The 16,421-nt window shown below is 43.9% G+C and overlaps 2 protein-coding genes across 5 annotated transcripts in view; one reads left to right on the top strand and one right to left on the bottom strand.

The window, feature by feature from the left end:
- The window catches only part of kbtbd3 (kelch repeat and BTB (POZ) domain containing 3), a 151,062-nt gene that overhangs the window by 11,312 nt on the left and 123,329 nt on the right, over positions 1 to 16,421 (bottom strand). The gene's annotated exons all lie outside the window — the stretch shown is intronic.
- LOC145349023 (queuine/queuosine transporter SLC35F2-like) overlaps positions 1 to 16,421 on the top strand; it is a 50,072-nt gene that overhangs the window by 32,292 nt on the left and 1,359 nt on the right. For 2 of the 3 annotated variants that reach the window (XM_080197251.1, XM_080197250.1), the window contains one exon: positions 8,793 to 9,088. The exons of the other annotated variant lie outside the window; for it this stretch is intronic. In XM_080197251.1, the coding sequence (XP_080053377.1) occupies positions 8,793 to 9,008 (216 nt within the window). In that variant the 3' untranslated portion in view covers positions 9,009 to 9,088. Of the gene's footprint in view, positions 1 to 8,792; positions 9,089 to 16,421 lie in introns of those variants that run through there. 3 annotated transcript variants of the gene reach the window in all.

The following is a 16,421-nucleotide window of genomic DNA, read 5'->3' as shown; positions in this document are numbered from 1 at the left end:
GAATGCATGAGTGGGCATTATTTCATCATCACTGGCACTGTATTTGTGGAATAACAAAGTTCAGAAACTGGAGTTGGAATTATTATACACTGGACCCGATTTCACCATTGTGTCGCACCCATTTTCGGTGCAAAAATGTGGTAAAGTTGGGTGTGAGGCCATTAACGCAATTCGTGCCTACATCCGTGCAGATGGCCACTTTACTGATGCCCAAGAATGTCCACGATCCAATTCGTGTCCAAAACGGGCGCAACAGCGATTTAAATGTATTTGTATGCATTTCAGTTGAATTAATGAACTGCCCACCCAACTTTATCAGCATTTCCCTCTTTATCACCATGTCTGCCAATCCGAAATCGTGCCGAAATGGACATGCTGAACAGAAGTCTGAGCTGGGCACTCCAGCTGCTGAAGAGGTCAGTTAAGCGCTTCCAATGGCTCTCTGACTCAGATTGATGGTTAGGGGAGGTGGGTCAAATCATTCTCTGGTGAGAGGGGAGGCAGGAGGGAGGCCCGATTGGTGTCTCATAGATCATAGAACCCTACAGTGCAGAAAGAGGCCTTCGGCCCATCGAGTCTGCACCGAACACAATCCCATCCAGGCCCTACCTCCACATCCCTACGTATTATACCCACTAATCCCTCTAACCTACACATCCCAGGACACTAACAGGCAATTTCTTAGCATGGCCAATCAACCTAACCCATGCATCTTTGGACTGGTGGGGGGCGGGGAGGAAGGCAAATTGTTGTCTGGTTGCTGGGGTGGGGGGGTGGAAGGTGGCAGGCCTAATCATTCTCTGGTGAGGTGGTGTGGGGGGGGGGAGGAGGAGATGGGTCAGATGTACTTGAGTGGGGTGGGGGGGGTGGGGGGAGTGAGGCCAGATCATTCTCTGGTTTGGTGGTGGTGGTGGTGGTGGGGTTGGGGGGGCGATTGCACACTGGTGGGGTGGGGGGAGGGGAAAGCCAGATGGGTCTCTGGTGGGGGGGGATGGAGGGACTGCTGCCACTTTGCGGCCGATTGGTTGGGGGGGAAGGGGGCAGAGTGTGGCAATCGGTCTGGGTAGTGGGGGGGGGGAGGGAATGGAAACAGGGGACAGTGACGTCTGTGGGGACCATTGCTCCCGCTTTTTGCTCCCATGCCGCTTTCTCCACTTTTTGCAGCCAGGAAACAATCTGACATGGGTGCGCTTTTTCAAATTTTTTTCTAACTGCGCATGCGCAGTTCAGAACTCCAATTGTGATTCAGACCTGCGATTTTTTTCAGGCTGAGTGTGTATGGGGGCACCTGAAAGCAGATTTCCAAGTCAGATCTGAATTGCGCCCAGATTCAGCACTTAGAATGAAAATGGTAAAATCAGGCCCATTGTATTTGTAATTTAAAGCAATTATACTGAGATTCAGTTTCACAGTAACCTCCAAAATATCAATAGATGCGCAACATCAGATGTTTAAAATCTAAATGCACTGAGAAGCATGCCTACACGAAATGTAAACTTTCAGTACTTACAATAGAAGGGATGGAATATTTTGTATGCCTGCAGCTTAGTCTATCATAAACCTTTGTCCTGCTGCAATCAGTCTAACTTTTTAATTGTATTGGCCATTGAGCAATACTCAGTTACTTTCAAGCTGTCAATTTTTTGGGAGTTCCATCCGCAATTTTGGGACAATGTCAGTTTGCATTAGTTTTGTAGTTTTGCATGTCTGTGATATTGAACCTAATTAATGTCAGCATGGAGTAATTTATTCAAATCCACAGTAATGTCCTTTGCTAATAACATGTATTGGTATTCAGGAAACATCCTCCTTTGATGATCTAAGGTTAGTGAAATAGTCATAAGGTTTGATAATTCTAACCACACATCAGAGAACTTAAAGCATGAAGAGTTATAACAGGAAGAGAAGGTCAGTTTGGTAGAAATAACCAGCCTACTCACCTACTGTGTCTGATTCACTGCCCTGCACTCTCCTCACAATGCTGCTTCTTTCTCTGTTGTGAATATTTATCATTTTTTTTCCCTAAGAAGATACAATGGTCTTTGGCCCAACCACCCTATTTCCAAGGTATCCATGCTCTGACATTGCCTTGTGTGCAGGAACCTCTCCTAACATCTGTCCTCACCTGTAATAATAATTTTAAACTAATGACTCCTCATAATTGACTCCTCCCAACCGAAGTAAACAGTGCTTGCCTAATTCCTCTCAAAATATACAGAATCTTCACAGTGCAGAGGGAGGCCATTCAGCCCACTGACTCTGCAATGGCTCTCTGAAAGAGCAATCTACCTTGTCTCACTCCCCTGTTTTATACATCACCTCACAATTATGCTTTTCAAATAGTTGTCACCCCACCATCATTTCACTCACCAGTCAATGGAATTAATTAACACTTTTGCTTGTTGTTAACCAAACCTCCTCCATCAGCAATTATTCTCTGTATCCAGGTCTAAGCCATCTGCACATACTGAGAACAAAAGGTTGCCTTGCACTGACCTCCAACCTTTCTCCAATTTGAGCCACACCTATCTACCTTATCAATTTGTTTCTTGTCTGCCAACTAATATTTCCTCTTTTACCATAGGCCTGAATTTTTACACTAAGATTTCTGTAAGACAGCTTCTTGGATGTCTTTTGAAAACCCACACATGCACTCTTCTCATGTAGTCAATCAATGTATTTTTTCAAAAGATCACCCACTATGAGTTTTCATTAACAAACCTGTTGACTATCTTTGAATTAACCCTTGTATTTCTAATGTCCTCATCCATTTTAACTCAAATTACAGGCCTAAAGAGAACCTCAGACATTAGATTGTGTGGTCAATAGTAACTCGATTTATCCTTTTCACTCTTTTTGAACAACAGTTGTTACCTTCTTCAGGAGAAACCTGAATTTTGAAATTTGAAATTTAAATCAGTGAATTTGGATTTCCTGTACTCTGAGAGTCCATTCCATCAGCCACAACAGTTCATCAACTTGCAATCTATTGACAATAACCTCTTCAGAGCAGAAGCTCGTCCCTCCAAGGTTTTGCTTAAATTGGCATTATTTAAATTGTAATCTGACATTTCAGACACTTAAAATAACATGTACCTAGGGAATACTTAGCAAAGTAACAAGCAAGGCACTAGGCAATGGGGCATTTTGAAAATACTGTGCCACGGAACAACTGAACACTCCATCTGCTAATTTCCTGATTATGACTGTGCTGAATTGGAGCAGTGCTAAATATAAAGTAGGTATCTTCCTGGTGGTCACCTCTGGTTCACTCGCAAGAGTTTACCACTGCTGGCTCATGAATAGTTATGGAGGGAGCATCACGTGCAATAGGTTGGGAAAGCAAAGCAAAGAAAAATCAGAGATTAAGAAAAGAGAGACAAAAATTTTTTTTAGAGGTTGGCTTTAGCAAGTGATCATTTGATCAGTGACATTTAAATTCATACATATTTGGGGGAGGTAGTGGTGCAAAGATATTGTCACTGGACTAGTAATCCAGAGACCAATGGTATTGCTTTGGGGACCTTGGTTCAAATCACACCATGGCATGCAGCTGTTCCTAGGCACAATTGCAACAGTATTGGAAATTACAGATTACAAAGCAAAACATTGCAAGTTTGTAAGTCTCCAGTAACAGCTTTCAGGCTATTTTCTTCGTTGGATAATTACAGAATGGTGCAAAGGTTAGCATCTTCCAACAGCAGTGTGTAGGAGGATGCTATGGAAACCAAAAGAAAAATATTGAGTCACTATTGTGACTAACATTAGCTCCTTACTCTTAAATCAACCAGTCAACTAATATGAAAGGTTAACATTTATGTTCTCTTTTGTATTTTTTTAAGATCACAGATAAAGGGTAATTCTACTAACAGTTTCCAGCTGTGTTCATCTGTGGGTGGATGGTATTGCGCAATAATCACCAAATCAAACACTTTTAATTAATTGTTCTCTTGTACCCATATTAAATAAAACATATGCTGAAAAATATCTCAGACTACAAACTGCAAATAAACTAATTTATAGATTTAAGAAATTAGATTTCAGCCCATGTGGAGAAAAACTTATTTCGTATTGGTTTTGGAATTCAGGTAGAAGAATTGCTGTTTGGTGGTACGCAATTTGAGTATCACTGAAAAAAGGCACATGTTGAAACTTTTCATCCTGCACTCATCAGGACATTTTACAAGCATATCAAATGTAAAGGGCATAATAATTTATACTTCATGAGAAAAGAGTGCTGATTGGATAGTAAAAGGACTCTGATAATAGCGATATCACGTAGAATGCACCAGTTAACAGATGATTGACAGTTAACTGCAAAGCTTTGTTTAAATTCAAACCAGGCAGGTTGACTCTGATTAGCAAGGTGATGCCCTGGGAAGTGAACCAAAGAATGCTGCCACCAATTTTGTTCAGTTGAAACAAGTGCAATCATAGAATCCATGCAGTACAGAAGGAGGCCATTCGACCCATTGAGTCTGCACCAACTTGCTGAAAGAGCATCTTATTTGGGAACTGCTGTCCACCCTATCACCTTAGCACTGCACAATTCCCAATCCACCTAACTTGCACATGTTTGGACTGTGGGGGAAAACTGGAGCACTCCTAGGAAATCCATGCAAACATGGGGAGAATTTGCAAACTCCACACACACTGTTACCTAAGGCCAAAACTGAACCTGGGTCCCTGGCGCTTTGAGGCAGCAGTGCTATCCACTGTGTCTCTGTGCTGCCCCAAATGTATGTACATATTCTTTCCATCGGCAAGGAATAGGACTGGGAGTAATAATATATTTAAGTTCTAGCACATGTAAGTGCGCCACACTGCAAGCCTAACCAATAATCTAAATTGGTTGTTAGTGTAATTCTGAACATATTCAGAATTGTTGAGCAAATATTGTCCAATCATGGAATCAGGTCTAATGTTGGACACTGTGTTTGAGTTTTATAAGCATGGGCTGCTTGGCTACGGTCAGTATCTTGATGAGAGCATCTGAAGGTTCATTCTGTTTGATATGGTCTATCAGTTCTCAGAACTTATGTTTACATACCTAGCATTACAGTGGCACTGAAATTCATATGCTACATTACTCATTTGTGATGGCAGGACACCTTTTTAGCTTGACAGCAGCAACCTGTCAATAGCGAACACCATTTTGTAGTTTCACTCACAACCAATTTAAGATTATCAGTCAGGTTTGCAGCTAGCACACTTATGTGTACTAGCTGCTACATCTATTAAGACACAAATCCCTGTTTGTTATAGACAGAAAGAATATGGACACACATTGCGTTATTTCAACTGAACAAAACAGAAAATAGCCATTCTCTGGTTTATTCATCAAGACAGTGTTTTGACCTATCAGAGTCAACCTGCCTGGTTTGAATTTAAACACAACTAGGCAGTTAGCTGCCAGTCATAAGAACATAAGAAATAGGAGCAAGAGTAGGCCATCTAGCCCTTCGAGCCTGCCCCGCCATTCAATAAGATCATGGCTGATCGGAAGTGGATCAGTTCCACTTTCCCGCTTTCTCCCCATAACCCTTAATTCCCTTGTCTGTCAAAAACCTATCTATCCGTGACTTAAATATATTTAGCGAGGTAGCCTCCACCACTTCAACAGGCAGAGAATTCCAGAGATTCACCACCCTTTGAGTGAAAAAGTTCCTCCTCAACTCCGTTCTAAACTGCACCCCTCCCCCTTATCTTGAGGCTGTGTCCTCTAGTCCTGCTGTCCTTTCTGAGTGGGAAGAATCTCTCTACCTCTACCCTATCCATCCCCTTCATTATCTTATACGTCTCTATAAGATCCCCCCTCATCCTTCTAAACTCCAACAAGTACAGACCCAGTCTATTCAGTCTCTCTTCATAGTCCAACCCCCTCATCTCCGGTATCAGCCTAGTGAACCTCCTCTGCACTCCCTCCAAGGCCAAAATATCCTTGCGCAAGTGTGGCAACCAAAACTGCACACAGTACTCCAGCTGCGGCCTCACCAGTGCCCTGTACAGTTGCAGCAAGACCTCCCTGCTTTTATATTCTGTCCCCCTCGCTATAAAGGCCAGCATCCCATTCGCCTTCTTGATCACCTGCTGCACCTGCAGACTGGGTTTTTGTGACTCATGCACAAGGACCCCCAGGTCCCTCTACACTGTCGCATGCTGCAGCTTTTCGCCCTTTAAATAGTAATCCCTCGTACAATTATTTCTGCCAAAGTGGATAACCTCACACTTGCTAACATTGTACTCCATCTGCCAGGTCCTCGCCCACTCGCTCAGCCTATCCAGATCCCTCTGCAGACTTTCTACACCCTCCGCACAATTTGCTTTTCCGCTCATCTTCGTGTCATCAGCAAATTTCGTTACCCTACACTCAGCCCCCTCCTCCAGATCATCTATATAAATGGTAAATAGCTGAGGCCCCAGCACCGATCCCTGCGGCACTCCACTAGTCACCAACCACCAATCAGAATAGCACCCATTGATACCAGCTCTCTGCTTCCTATTAGACAGCTAATCCTCTATCCACGCTAATACCTTACCCCCAACTCCTTGCCCCCTAACCTTCTGTAGCAACCTTTAGTGTGGCACCTTATCAAACGCCTTTTGAAAATTGAGAAACACCACATCCACCAGTTCCCCTCTGTCTACCACACTGGTCACATCCTCATAGAAATCCTATAAATTCGTCAAACACGACTTCCCCTTAACAAATCCGTGCTCCGTCTGCTCTATCAAACCATTCTTTTCTAGGTGCCTCACTATTCCTTCTTTGATGACGGATTCAAGCATTTTTCCAACTACAGACGTTAAACTAACCAGCCTATAATCCCCTGCCTTTTGCCTGCTACCTTTTTTAAACAGCGGCGTAACATTAGCCGTTTTCCAATCTTCCGGCACTTCCCTGGAATCCAGCGAAGTTTGGTAAATAATCACTAAGGCATCTACTATCACCTCTGCCATTTTCTTCAGAACCCTGGGATGCATTCCATCCAGTCCTGAGGACTTGTTCACCATCAGTCCCGTTAGTCTATTAAGCACTACCTCTCTAGTGACAGTAATCGCATTCAGGCCCTCAACTCCTACCATCCTTCTATCTTTAATATCCGGCAAACTATTCGTGTCCTCCTCCATGAAGACCGAGGCAAAAAAACTTATTTAAGGCCTCAGCCATTTCCTCATCTCCCACCACTAAATCCCCCCTCTCATCCTCTAAGGGTCCAACATTCACTCTTGCCAGCCTCTTCCTCTTTATATATTTGTAAAAACTCTTACTGTCCTTTTTTATATTTAGTACTAGTTTAGCTTCATAGTCTATCCTTCCTTTCTTTATCAACTTCTTAGTCATTCTTTGTTGATTTTTAAACCTCTCCCAATCTTCTACTCGCCCACTACTTTCAGCCACTCTGAATGCATCAGCTTTTAATTTAATACTTTCCTTTAATTCCTTCGATAACCACGGCTGGTTATCCCTTCTCCTACATTCCTTCTTTACCATTGGAATATATTTCTGCTGAGCACCGAAAAAGATCTCCTTAAAGATCCTCCACTGTTCCTCAGCAGTCCTACCAACCAATCTGCGCCCCCAATCTACATTTGCCAATTCCTCTCTCATCCTATCGTACTCCCCTCTGTTCAAACAGAGGACACAGGTTCGGGACCCTACTTTCTCATCCTCCATCTGCATCAAAAACTCAACCATACAATGATCGCTCGTCCCAAGAGGATCCCTCACAACAAGATCCCTAATTCTACCTGCCTCGTTACATAACACCAGATCTAAGATAGCTCGCTCCCTCATCGGTTCCATCACACACTGTTCAAGGAAACTATCCCGGCAGCATTCCAAGAACTCTTCCTCAAGCCCACCGCATCCATCTTGGGTCAACCAATCAATATGCAGATTGAAATCCCCCAAAATTATCGCTGCTCCATTTCTGCACGCATCATTTATTTGCTTGTTTATAGCCCGCCCCACCTCCGAGTTATTATTTGGGGGCCTATAGACCACACCCACCAGCGTCTTCCTCCCCTTACTGTTCCTTATCTCCACCCACAACGATTCCACGTTCTGCTCTTTGGAGCCTATATCTTCCCTCACTACCGCCCTGATATTGTCCTTAATCAGCAGAGCTACCCCACCCCCTTTTTCCTCCTGTCTATCCTTCCTAAACACTAGATACCCCTGGACATTCAGCTCCCAGTCCCTGTCACCCTGCAACCATGTTTCCGTAATGGCCACCAGATCATATCCATTTGTGCTGATTTGTGCCACCAGCTCATTCACTTTGTTCCGAATGCATCGTGCATTCAGGTAAAGTGTCTTTATCCCAGCCTTTATCTGGGCCCTATTTGAAGGAACGCTACCAACCTTTCTCATGCCTCCTACTCCCTTTATTATTGGGACAGCCTCAACATTTTCCCGCGCCCGTACCCTCTCTTTTACTTTAGTCAGGAGTTAACTTGTTCATTCTCCATGACAACACCTCAGCCAATCAGAGTCCATTTGCCAACCAATCAGCACTCTCTTCTCAAAGTATAAATTGTTGTTCCCTTTACAAGTAGTATTCTTGCAAATGCCCTGATGAGTGTAAGACAAAAAGCTTTGACATGTCTCTTTTTCAAGTGATCGTCAGATACAGGAATTCACATTTGTATCTCTTTGCTAACAGATTGAAAAATAGTTTGAGGTAGTTGAGAGTTTTAATTCATTATGCTTCACTTCTACTGAATTAATGTGAAACAATTGAAAAATCTTTGAATAGTTATGCCTTCAATTCTTTCCTTGTTATTAGTTTTCAGCATTGTACATCCTGGCGTTTGTGATCATTATGATTGGATTTATTCTCTACAATTCCACACCATCACACACAGCTGAAGACCTGGTTCAGCATCAAATTGCGTCCACTGGAATAGATAACGTTGTTCAAGTGAACTACATCAATACTCAAGATCCTACTATCCGCATTACTTCTCGTGACTACTCTGTGGTGACAGCTGTACAGCTGTAAGAACTCATTATACCTCCTAATTTTTTAAAATACGCTTTGTTCCTTTACATGCTAAAATAATAAACTATCTTAATAATAAACAGATTTCTTATTTTAATAAACACAAAGGCAATAATTCTTCTTTAAGTTGTGCATAGTTTCATTACAGAAAACCATTTGTGCTGAGGTTCAAAAGCCACTTTCCATGTAAATGCTTGTGCTGTTAATTGGTTACATGGTGGTCTCAGCTATTAGTTTGACTTTAGACAGAATGTATGCAGTTATGCTGTCCACCGAATGTTGATCAGAGGCAGATGGTGGTTATGGAGTGAGTCAGGATGATCCACTCTGTGGGAAACAAAGTAAGGGACACTTCAACTGAGGCTGGCTAGACTTGAATTTGAGCACATGTTAACAATGCCACATACCTGGTAAGGCCTTGGGTGGGGGAAAGAGGGTATGGAAACTGTATACTTGGGGGAACATGTGCCTCACTGTGACAAGATTGAGTAAGTCCAAACTGTGTTCTCGCAATGTTCCCTGCACAAAATACTTTAATTATGATCTGCCTCCTCAACCTGGTGGACACCTGGACTCCAGCAAATACTCCCCCACCTAACCACTTGTCTGCCAAGCAAACTTTGGAGTGCTGTAGAGTTGCTCAGTGTTCTGTTCTGCTGAGTGGCCTAAATGGACAGCACATGTGTAGCAGCACAATACCTATGGGCAGGCATCAAAGATGCTCAAGCAGCGGCAAGAGGAGACTTCAGGAGTCTCCTCAGTCGCTGCTCAGAGAAATCTGGGACAAATGATGTCCCTGGTAACTAACATCCAGGATATAGGGCAGTTAAGGCAAGCTATGTCAAATCCAGGTGGTTGGTCGTACTGGGCCATCTATCGGGTGGGGGGAAGGGATTTAATTGGATCAGCTATGGACCCCAGAAGCCTGGGGAAGGGTTTGATAGGTGGCCCGGTACACTGGGGGTTGGTTAGTCAGATGCCTCCAGGATTGTTTGGGAGGAATCAGGGGTTTGTGGTGGGGGATGATGACCTTGGGACCTCCTGATGGGATTGGAGGCCTCCGGGGAAGACCTGGGGGTAAGAGGGTGGTGCCTGACACAACTGGCTTCTTGCAGAGGCATCAGGATCCAAGATATACTTTAAAGGTAATCACACAAACACGTTTCTCAACCCTTGTGATAACCCAGCTATCCACAGATAAATTCTAAAATATAGAACAACAATGAAGCAGGCTCACAGGCACATCATCCCATTTAAAGTTCAAACCAACTTTCTTTGAATAAGTATTTATCTGCCCAACTTCAAACCTGAGTAAAAGTTGAAAATGGGTGAGTTGAACGTAGGTTAGGGTCAGGAAACAGATTTAGAAACATAGAAAATAGGTGCAGGAATAGGCCATTCAGCCCTTCGAGCCTCAGCCACCATTCAATATGATCGTGGTTGTATCCCACTCCTGCTTTCTCTCCATACCCCTTGAACCCTTTAGCCACAAGGGCCACATCCATCTCTCTCTTGAACACATCTAACAAACTGGCTGCAACAGCTTTCTCTGATGCAGAATTCCACAGGTTCTCAACTTTCTAAGTGAAGAAGTTCTTTCTCATCTCAATCCTGAACGGTTTACACCTTATTCTTAGACTGTGACCCCTAGTTCTGCACTTTCCTAACATCGGGAACATTCTTCCCTCATCTAGTCTGTCCAGTACCATCAGGGTTTTATATGTTTCTATGAGATCTCCTCTCATTCTTCTAAATTCCACTGAGTACAAGCCCTGTCGATCCAGTCTCTCTTCCTATGTCAGTCCTGCCTCTTCAGGAATCAGTCTGATGAACTTTTGCTGGACTCCCTCAGTAGCAATAACGTCCTTCCTCAACTAGAAGACCAAAACTGCACACAATACTCAAGGTGTGGCCTCACCAAGACCCTGTATAATTGCAGCAAGACATCCTTACTCCTATACTCAAATCCCCTTGCTGGGAAGGCCAGCATGCCATTAGCTTTCCTCACTGCCTGTTGTACCTGCATGCCAACCTTTAACGAAGGTTTCACCATGACACCCTGGTCATGTTGCACTTCCCCTTTTCCTAAACTGCCACCATTCAGATAATAATCTTCCTTCCTGTTTTTGCCACCGAAGTGGATAACCTCACATTGATCCACATTATATTGCATTGGTCAAGTATTTGCTAACTCAGCTAGTCTGTTCAAGTCTCCCTGCAACCTCTTAGAATTCTCCTCACAGCACACATGCTACCTAGCTTAGTGTCATCGGCAAATTTGGAAATATAGTATTCAATTCCTTTGTCCAAATCATTAATATTTATTATGAATGGCTGGGGTCCCAACACTGAACCCTGTAGTACCCGATCAGTCACTGGCTGCCACTCTAAAAAGGATCTGTTTATTCCCACTCTCTGCTTCCTGTCTGCCAGCGAGTTTGCTCAATAATCTCTTGTGTGGGACTCAGGGTTTTGTCCCCCAAACCAACCCAGATCCACCCCTTTTTTAGGTTAAAATCCACATCTCACCCCACTCACCTCATAGACTAATTCTAACTTAAAATCAATTGAACAAAGTTAAAATCAGCCCCAAACTTGTGTTTGTCATATGGTGTATTAACTAGCAAAGCACTAATAAGTGTACCAGTGCACCTTAGTGATGGAAAACTGTCCCACTGGGAATATCTGATAATTTGATGTTGCAATAATTGGTACAACATTTAAAAACAGAGGGACAGGCAGGTGGAAGGAGGAGAATCTGAAGGCTGAATCTGGTACGGGTGGCATGGTGGCACAGCGGTTAGTACTGCAGACTCATAGCCAGGGACCGGGTTCAATTCCCGGCTTAGGTCACTGTTTGTGTGGAGTTTGCACATTTTCCCCATATCTGTGTGGGTTTCCTCTCCCAGTCCAAAAAACAGTTAAGTGCATTGGCCATGCTAAATTCTCATACAGTGTACCTGAACAGATGTTGCAGTGATTTTTATAGTAACTTTATTGCAGTAAACCTACTTGTGACAAATAAATAAACTTTTAAAAACTTCAACTGGCAATACGCATAGTGTTGCTGCCAATGATTCCATTAAAGTAACTGAATAACCAGGGTTGGCCATATGGTGCAGAAGATTCTGAGTGATGGTTTGTAACAAGGTGGATCCATGTAAAACTGATGGGAGAAAAGCTGAGATGGTTCTGGAGTTGAGGCTGAGACGAGATCAGCCATGATAATATTAAATGGCAGACCAAGCTCGAAGGACTAAATTGCCTATTCCTGCTCCTAGATCTTATGTTCAAAGGATTGGAGAAGTAGCACCAATGTTGCATTCACAAGTTCCTCCAAATTAAATAGCACGAAAGGCAATCCAATGTCAATGCCCTCTTCCAAGCTGACTTGCTGAGCATTGAGGTGCTAATCATTCAAAACCAGCTCTGATGGGCAGGACATGTTATTCATATGCCTGGCACCAGACTCCTGAAGCAACTGTTCCAGCCAGAGCTCAGTCATGCAGAGTTTCCCAGTAAAAATGCTTTAGGGTTGTCTTCAAAACATCTCTGAAGAGATGATAAACACCCACCAACTCATGGGAGTATCTGGCTTGTGACAAATCAAAATGGAGAAAGCTCATCTGGTCATCATTTCTACCAAAATGATTGTGAAAAGGGGGGTGTGCTTGACTGAGTTGGAATTACTCTGATTTCTGTGTCAGACGATTGTTATGGACTTGTGTGCATATCCAGCCCAACACTCTCCTGCAGTGACAAGAGAATGCTGGTTGGACCATGCTGATTGGAGACCCTCCGCCAAAGTATTCCTCCCAATGCACTTTCCATCTCTCATGGCCCCCACCCACTTCGATGGGGTCTAGTGTGCCAGCCAGGATTAATCGTCTAACGATAATACCACTAAGCCATCACCTCCCCATATTAAGGCACCAATAGCTGGAGTCTTTGCTCACAGCTTAAGATTCAATCCTGGTGATCTGATTAACAGTCTTTCCCCCAGTCACTACAATCGTAGAGGCAAATTAACTCATTGCTGTCAATGTAACCTTGTCAATGCAAAATGACTACAGTATGTTCCACACCGGCCAACTCTCGATCATCAGTAAAGTGATGGAGGGGTCGTCAACAGTGCTATCAAGCAGCATCTGCTCAGCAATAATCTGCTCAGTGACACCCAGTTTGAGTTTCGCCAGGGTCACTCAGCTCCTGACCTCATTACAGCCTTGGTTCAAGAATGGACAAATGAGCTGAATTCCTGAAGTGAGGTGAAAATGACAGACCTTGACATCAAGGCAGCATTTAACCAAGTGTGGCATCAAGGAGCCTTAATGAAACTGAAATCAATGGGTACAGGGCAAACTCTCCACTGGTTAGAATCATACCTAGTACATAAGAAGATGGTTGTGGTTGTGGAGGGTCAGTCATCTCAGCTCCAGGATATCTCTGCAGGAGTCCCTCAGGGAAGTGTCCTGGCCCAACAATCTTCAACTGCTTCATCAATGACTTTCCCTCCATCATAAGGCCAGAAGTGGGGGTGTTTGCTGATGATTGCACAATGTTCAGCACCATTCACGACTTCTCAGATACTGAAGCAGTCCATGTTCAAATGCAAGATCTAGACAATGTCCAGGCTTGGGCTGACAAGTGGCAAGTAACATTTCACCACACAAATGCCAGGCATTGACCATCACCAATAAGAGACACTCTAACCACCGCCTTTGACATTCAATGGTGTAACCATCATTGAATCCCCCACTGTCAACATGCTTGGGGTTACCATTGACCAGAAACTCAACAGGACTCTCCACGTAAACACAGTGGATACAAGACCAGGTCGGAGGCCAGGAATATTGAGGCAAGTAACTCACCTCCTGACTCCCCAAAGTCTATCCACCATCTACAAGGCACAAGTCAGGAGTGTACTGGAATACTCCCCTTTTCCTGGATGGGTGCAGCTCCAACGACACTCAAGAAACTTAACATTGACTAGCATCACATGTACAAACATTCAATCCCTCTACCACCGACGCTCAGTAGCAGTAGTGTGTACTCTACAAGATGCACTGCAGCAATTAAACAAAAATCCTTAGACAACACCTTCCAAACTCAGAATTTAGAAAGACAAGGGCAGTCCTTCTGATAAATGGGAACACTACCACCTGCAAGTTACCCTCCAAGCCACTCACTATCCAAACGTTCCTTTGCAGTCGTAGGTCAAAATCCTGCAATTTCCTCCTTAACAGCATTGTGGGTCAACCCGCAGAACATGAACTGCAGCAATTCAAGAAGGCAGCTCACCATCACCTTCTCAAGGGCAACTCAGGATAGGCAATAAATCCTGGCCAGTCAGCGACACCCACGTCCCACAAATGAATAAAAAAATTGCTTGCATGACAAAGTCACAAGTAATCAACTGTGTGAAGTACCTTGTGACATTTTCACAACAATAACATATCAGGTGAATGGATATTAAAATATACATATTCAATCAGAGAGACAACTTTTTTTTGGAGAAAATCAACTGAAGACATAGTGAAAAAGCTACAAAAATTGGATTGAGATCCTAGTCTAAAGTAGGAAGGATTATTGGATCAATTTTTTCCTGTAGATATGAGCAATTTACATACCTACTGTTGAAGTTGCATTTTCCCTCTGAATCTTACTGCCTTTGGGGTGGAGAATTTAAATTGAGCACAAATTTGATTCTTTTGTCGGAAAGGTTGAACATTGGCTCCTGGTCCCAGGAACAACATATTACAATATTGACAAGAAATTACAAAAAACATCTTTGAAACAAATTTCATAATGAGTGGTGGAGAGGACATAGCATTCCATTTAATTTTTTATCAGTGAGTTTCCAATCGCTGTGGAATTCTGTGTCCAGTTGTGAATTAGGCAATGCACAACACATTAACAAGGGGCTGAATCTTCATACCCATACAAGGATGAGTACAGAGGTGATGGATGTAAAACTTCCTCCTGTCAACTGGTTCACCCGATTCCTTGGAGGCAGTACCGGGGTGGAAGGGTCACATGGCCACAAACTGCGGACACTCATTTCAGGAAAGTTAACGGTAATTAGGCTAATTATCAGGGCCAGCTGGAATTTTTCAGGCAGCATGCAGCTTGAACCATGCATCCCTACCGCCCTTCCTTGTCCGGCAATGTTGGGTAGTAGACCTGTGGGCACTCCAGGCAGGTTTTGACATGCCCCCTGTTTACATGGCCACTGCTGCAGCTGGAGGCTGCCCTTTTGAGGGGTGTCCTGCTTCTGCCTGACTATACAAACTGAGAACCAGGCAGGGAACTGAAAAATTTGAGAGGAACAGAGTATGAGAAGACACTGGCAGCTAACAAAGAAAAGGAATCCAAAAGCTCTCTACAAGTATATAAATAGTAATATTGTGATAAAAGTTGGGTGAGACCGATTAGGGACCAAAAAGTCTGGAAAATGTCTAGTCTCGGGATATGGGGTAGGCCATTTAGGACTGAGATGAGGAGAAATTTCTTCACTCACAGGGTGGTGAACCCATGGAATTCTCTACCACAGAAGGCTGTGCACTGAATGTATTCAAGAAGGAAGTAGATCGATTTCTAGGTGTTAAAATCATCAAGAGGTATAGGGAGAGAGTGGGAATATGGCATTGAGATAGAGGATCAGCCATAATCAGATTGAAATGGTGGAGCAGGCTTGAAGGGACAAGTGGCTTCTCAATGGATGGAATCTTGAGCCTGTGTTCACCGTCTGTGAGGATGCTGCCAGTGGCTCAAGATATGGAAGCTGCAGTTCTGGCCAGGGATAATACGACTTTGGATCTTTGCCATCTCTTGCCAACGATGTCATCAGGTTCAAGGGCCATAGTAGGTGTGGACCAGTGTTGATGCATCAGCATGTATTTTCATACTATTAACAGCTCCCCCCCGCCACCGCTGTATCCTGACACTGCACTGACATGATGTGGGGTTAATGCTACAATGCTTGTGGGCTGGAGAGGCCCCTTGACGGGGATATTGGATGTCGGCCATGTCCATTATGGGGAATGGGAGGCTCCGACTGTGGTGGAGGGAAGGGACCAATGATTGTGGGGATGGAGAGGTTGGAGAGAGAGAAAGAGATGATGATTTGGTGGACGGGGGGAGCAGAATGAATGCTCAGTAGAGCATGTAGAGGGGATGTAGAGGGGTGTGCCTGAGGCATGAGTGGTGGGGCGGGGGGAGGTTTATTGGAATTTTGATTGGCGCGCCCTTTAAAAATGATGCCTCAGTCTCTGGGTAGCTGGGTTTTGCCGGCATTGCTTAAGTTCCGCCCCCAACTCTATGATGACTAGATGCTCTGAACTCTATGATGACTTGGTGACTAGTGGAGTGCCGCAGGGATCAGTGCTGGGGCCTCAGCTATTTACCATTTAT

This window comes from Carcharhinus amblyrhynchos, chromosome 10, assembly GCF_965287045.1.
Source record: "Carcharhinus amblyrhynchos chromosome 10, sCarAmb.v2.hapA, whole genome shotgun sequence".
In the NCBI taxonomy this organism is placed as follows: domain Eukaryota; kingdom Metazoa; phylum Chordata; class Chondrichthyes; order Carcharhiniformes; family Carcharhinidae; genus Carcharhinus; species Carcharhinus amblyrhynchos.
The sequence above is the reverse complement of the archived record's forward strand: the minus strand, read 5'-3'. Positions and strand labels throughout refer to the sequence as shown.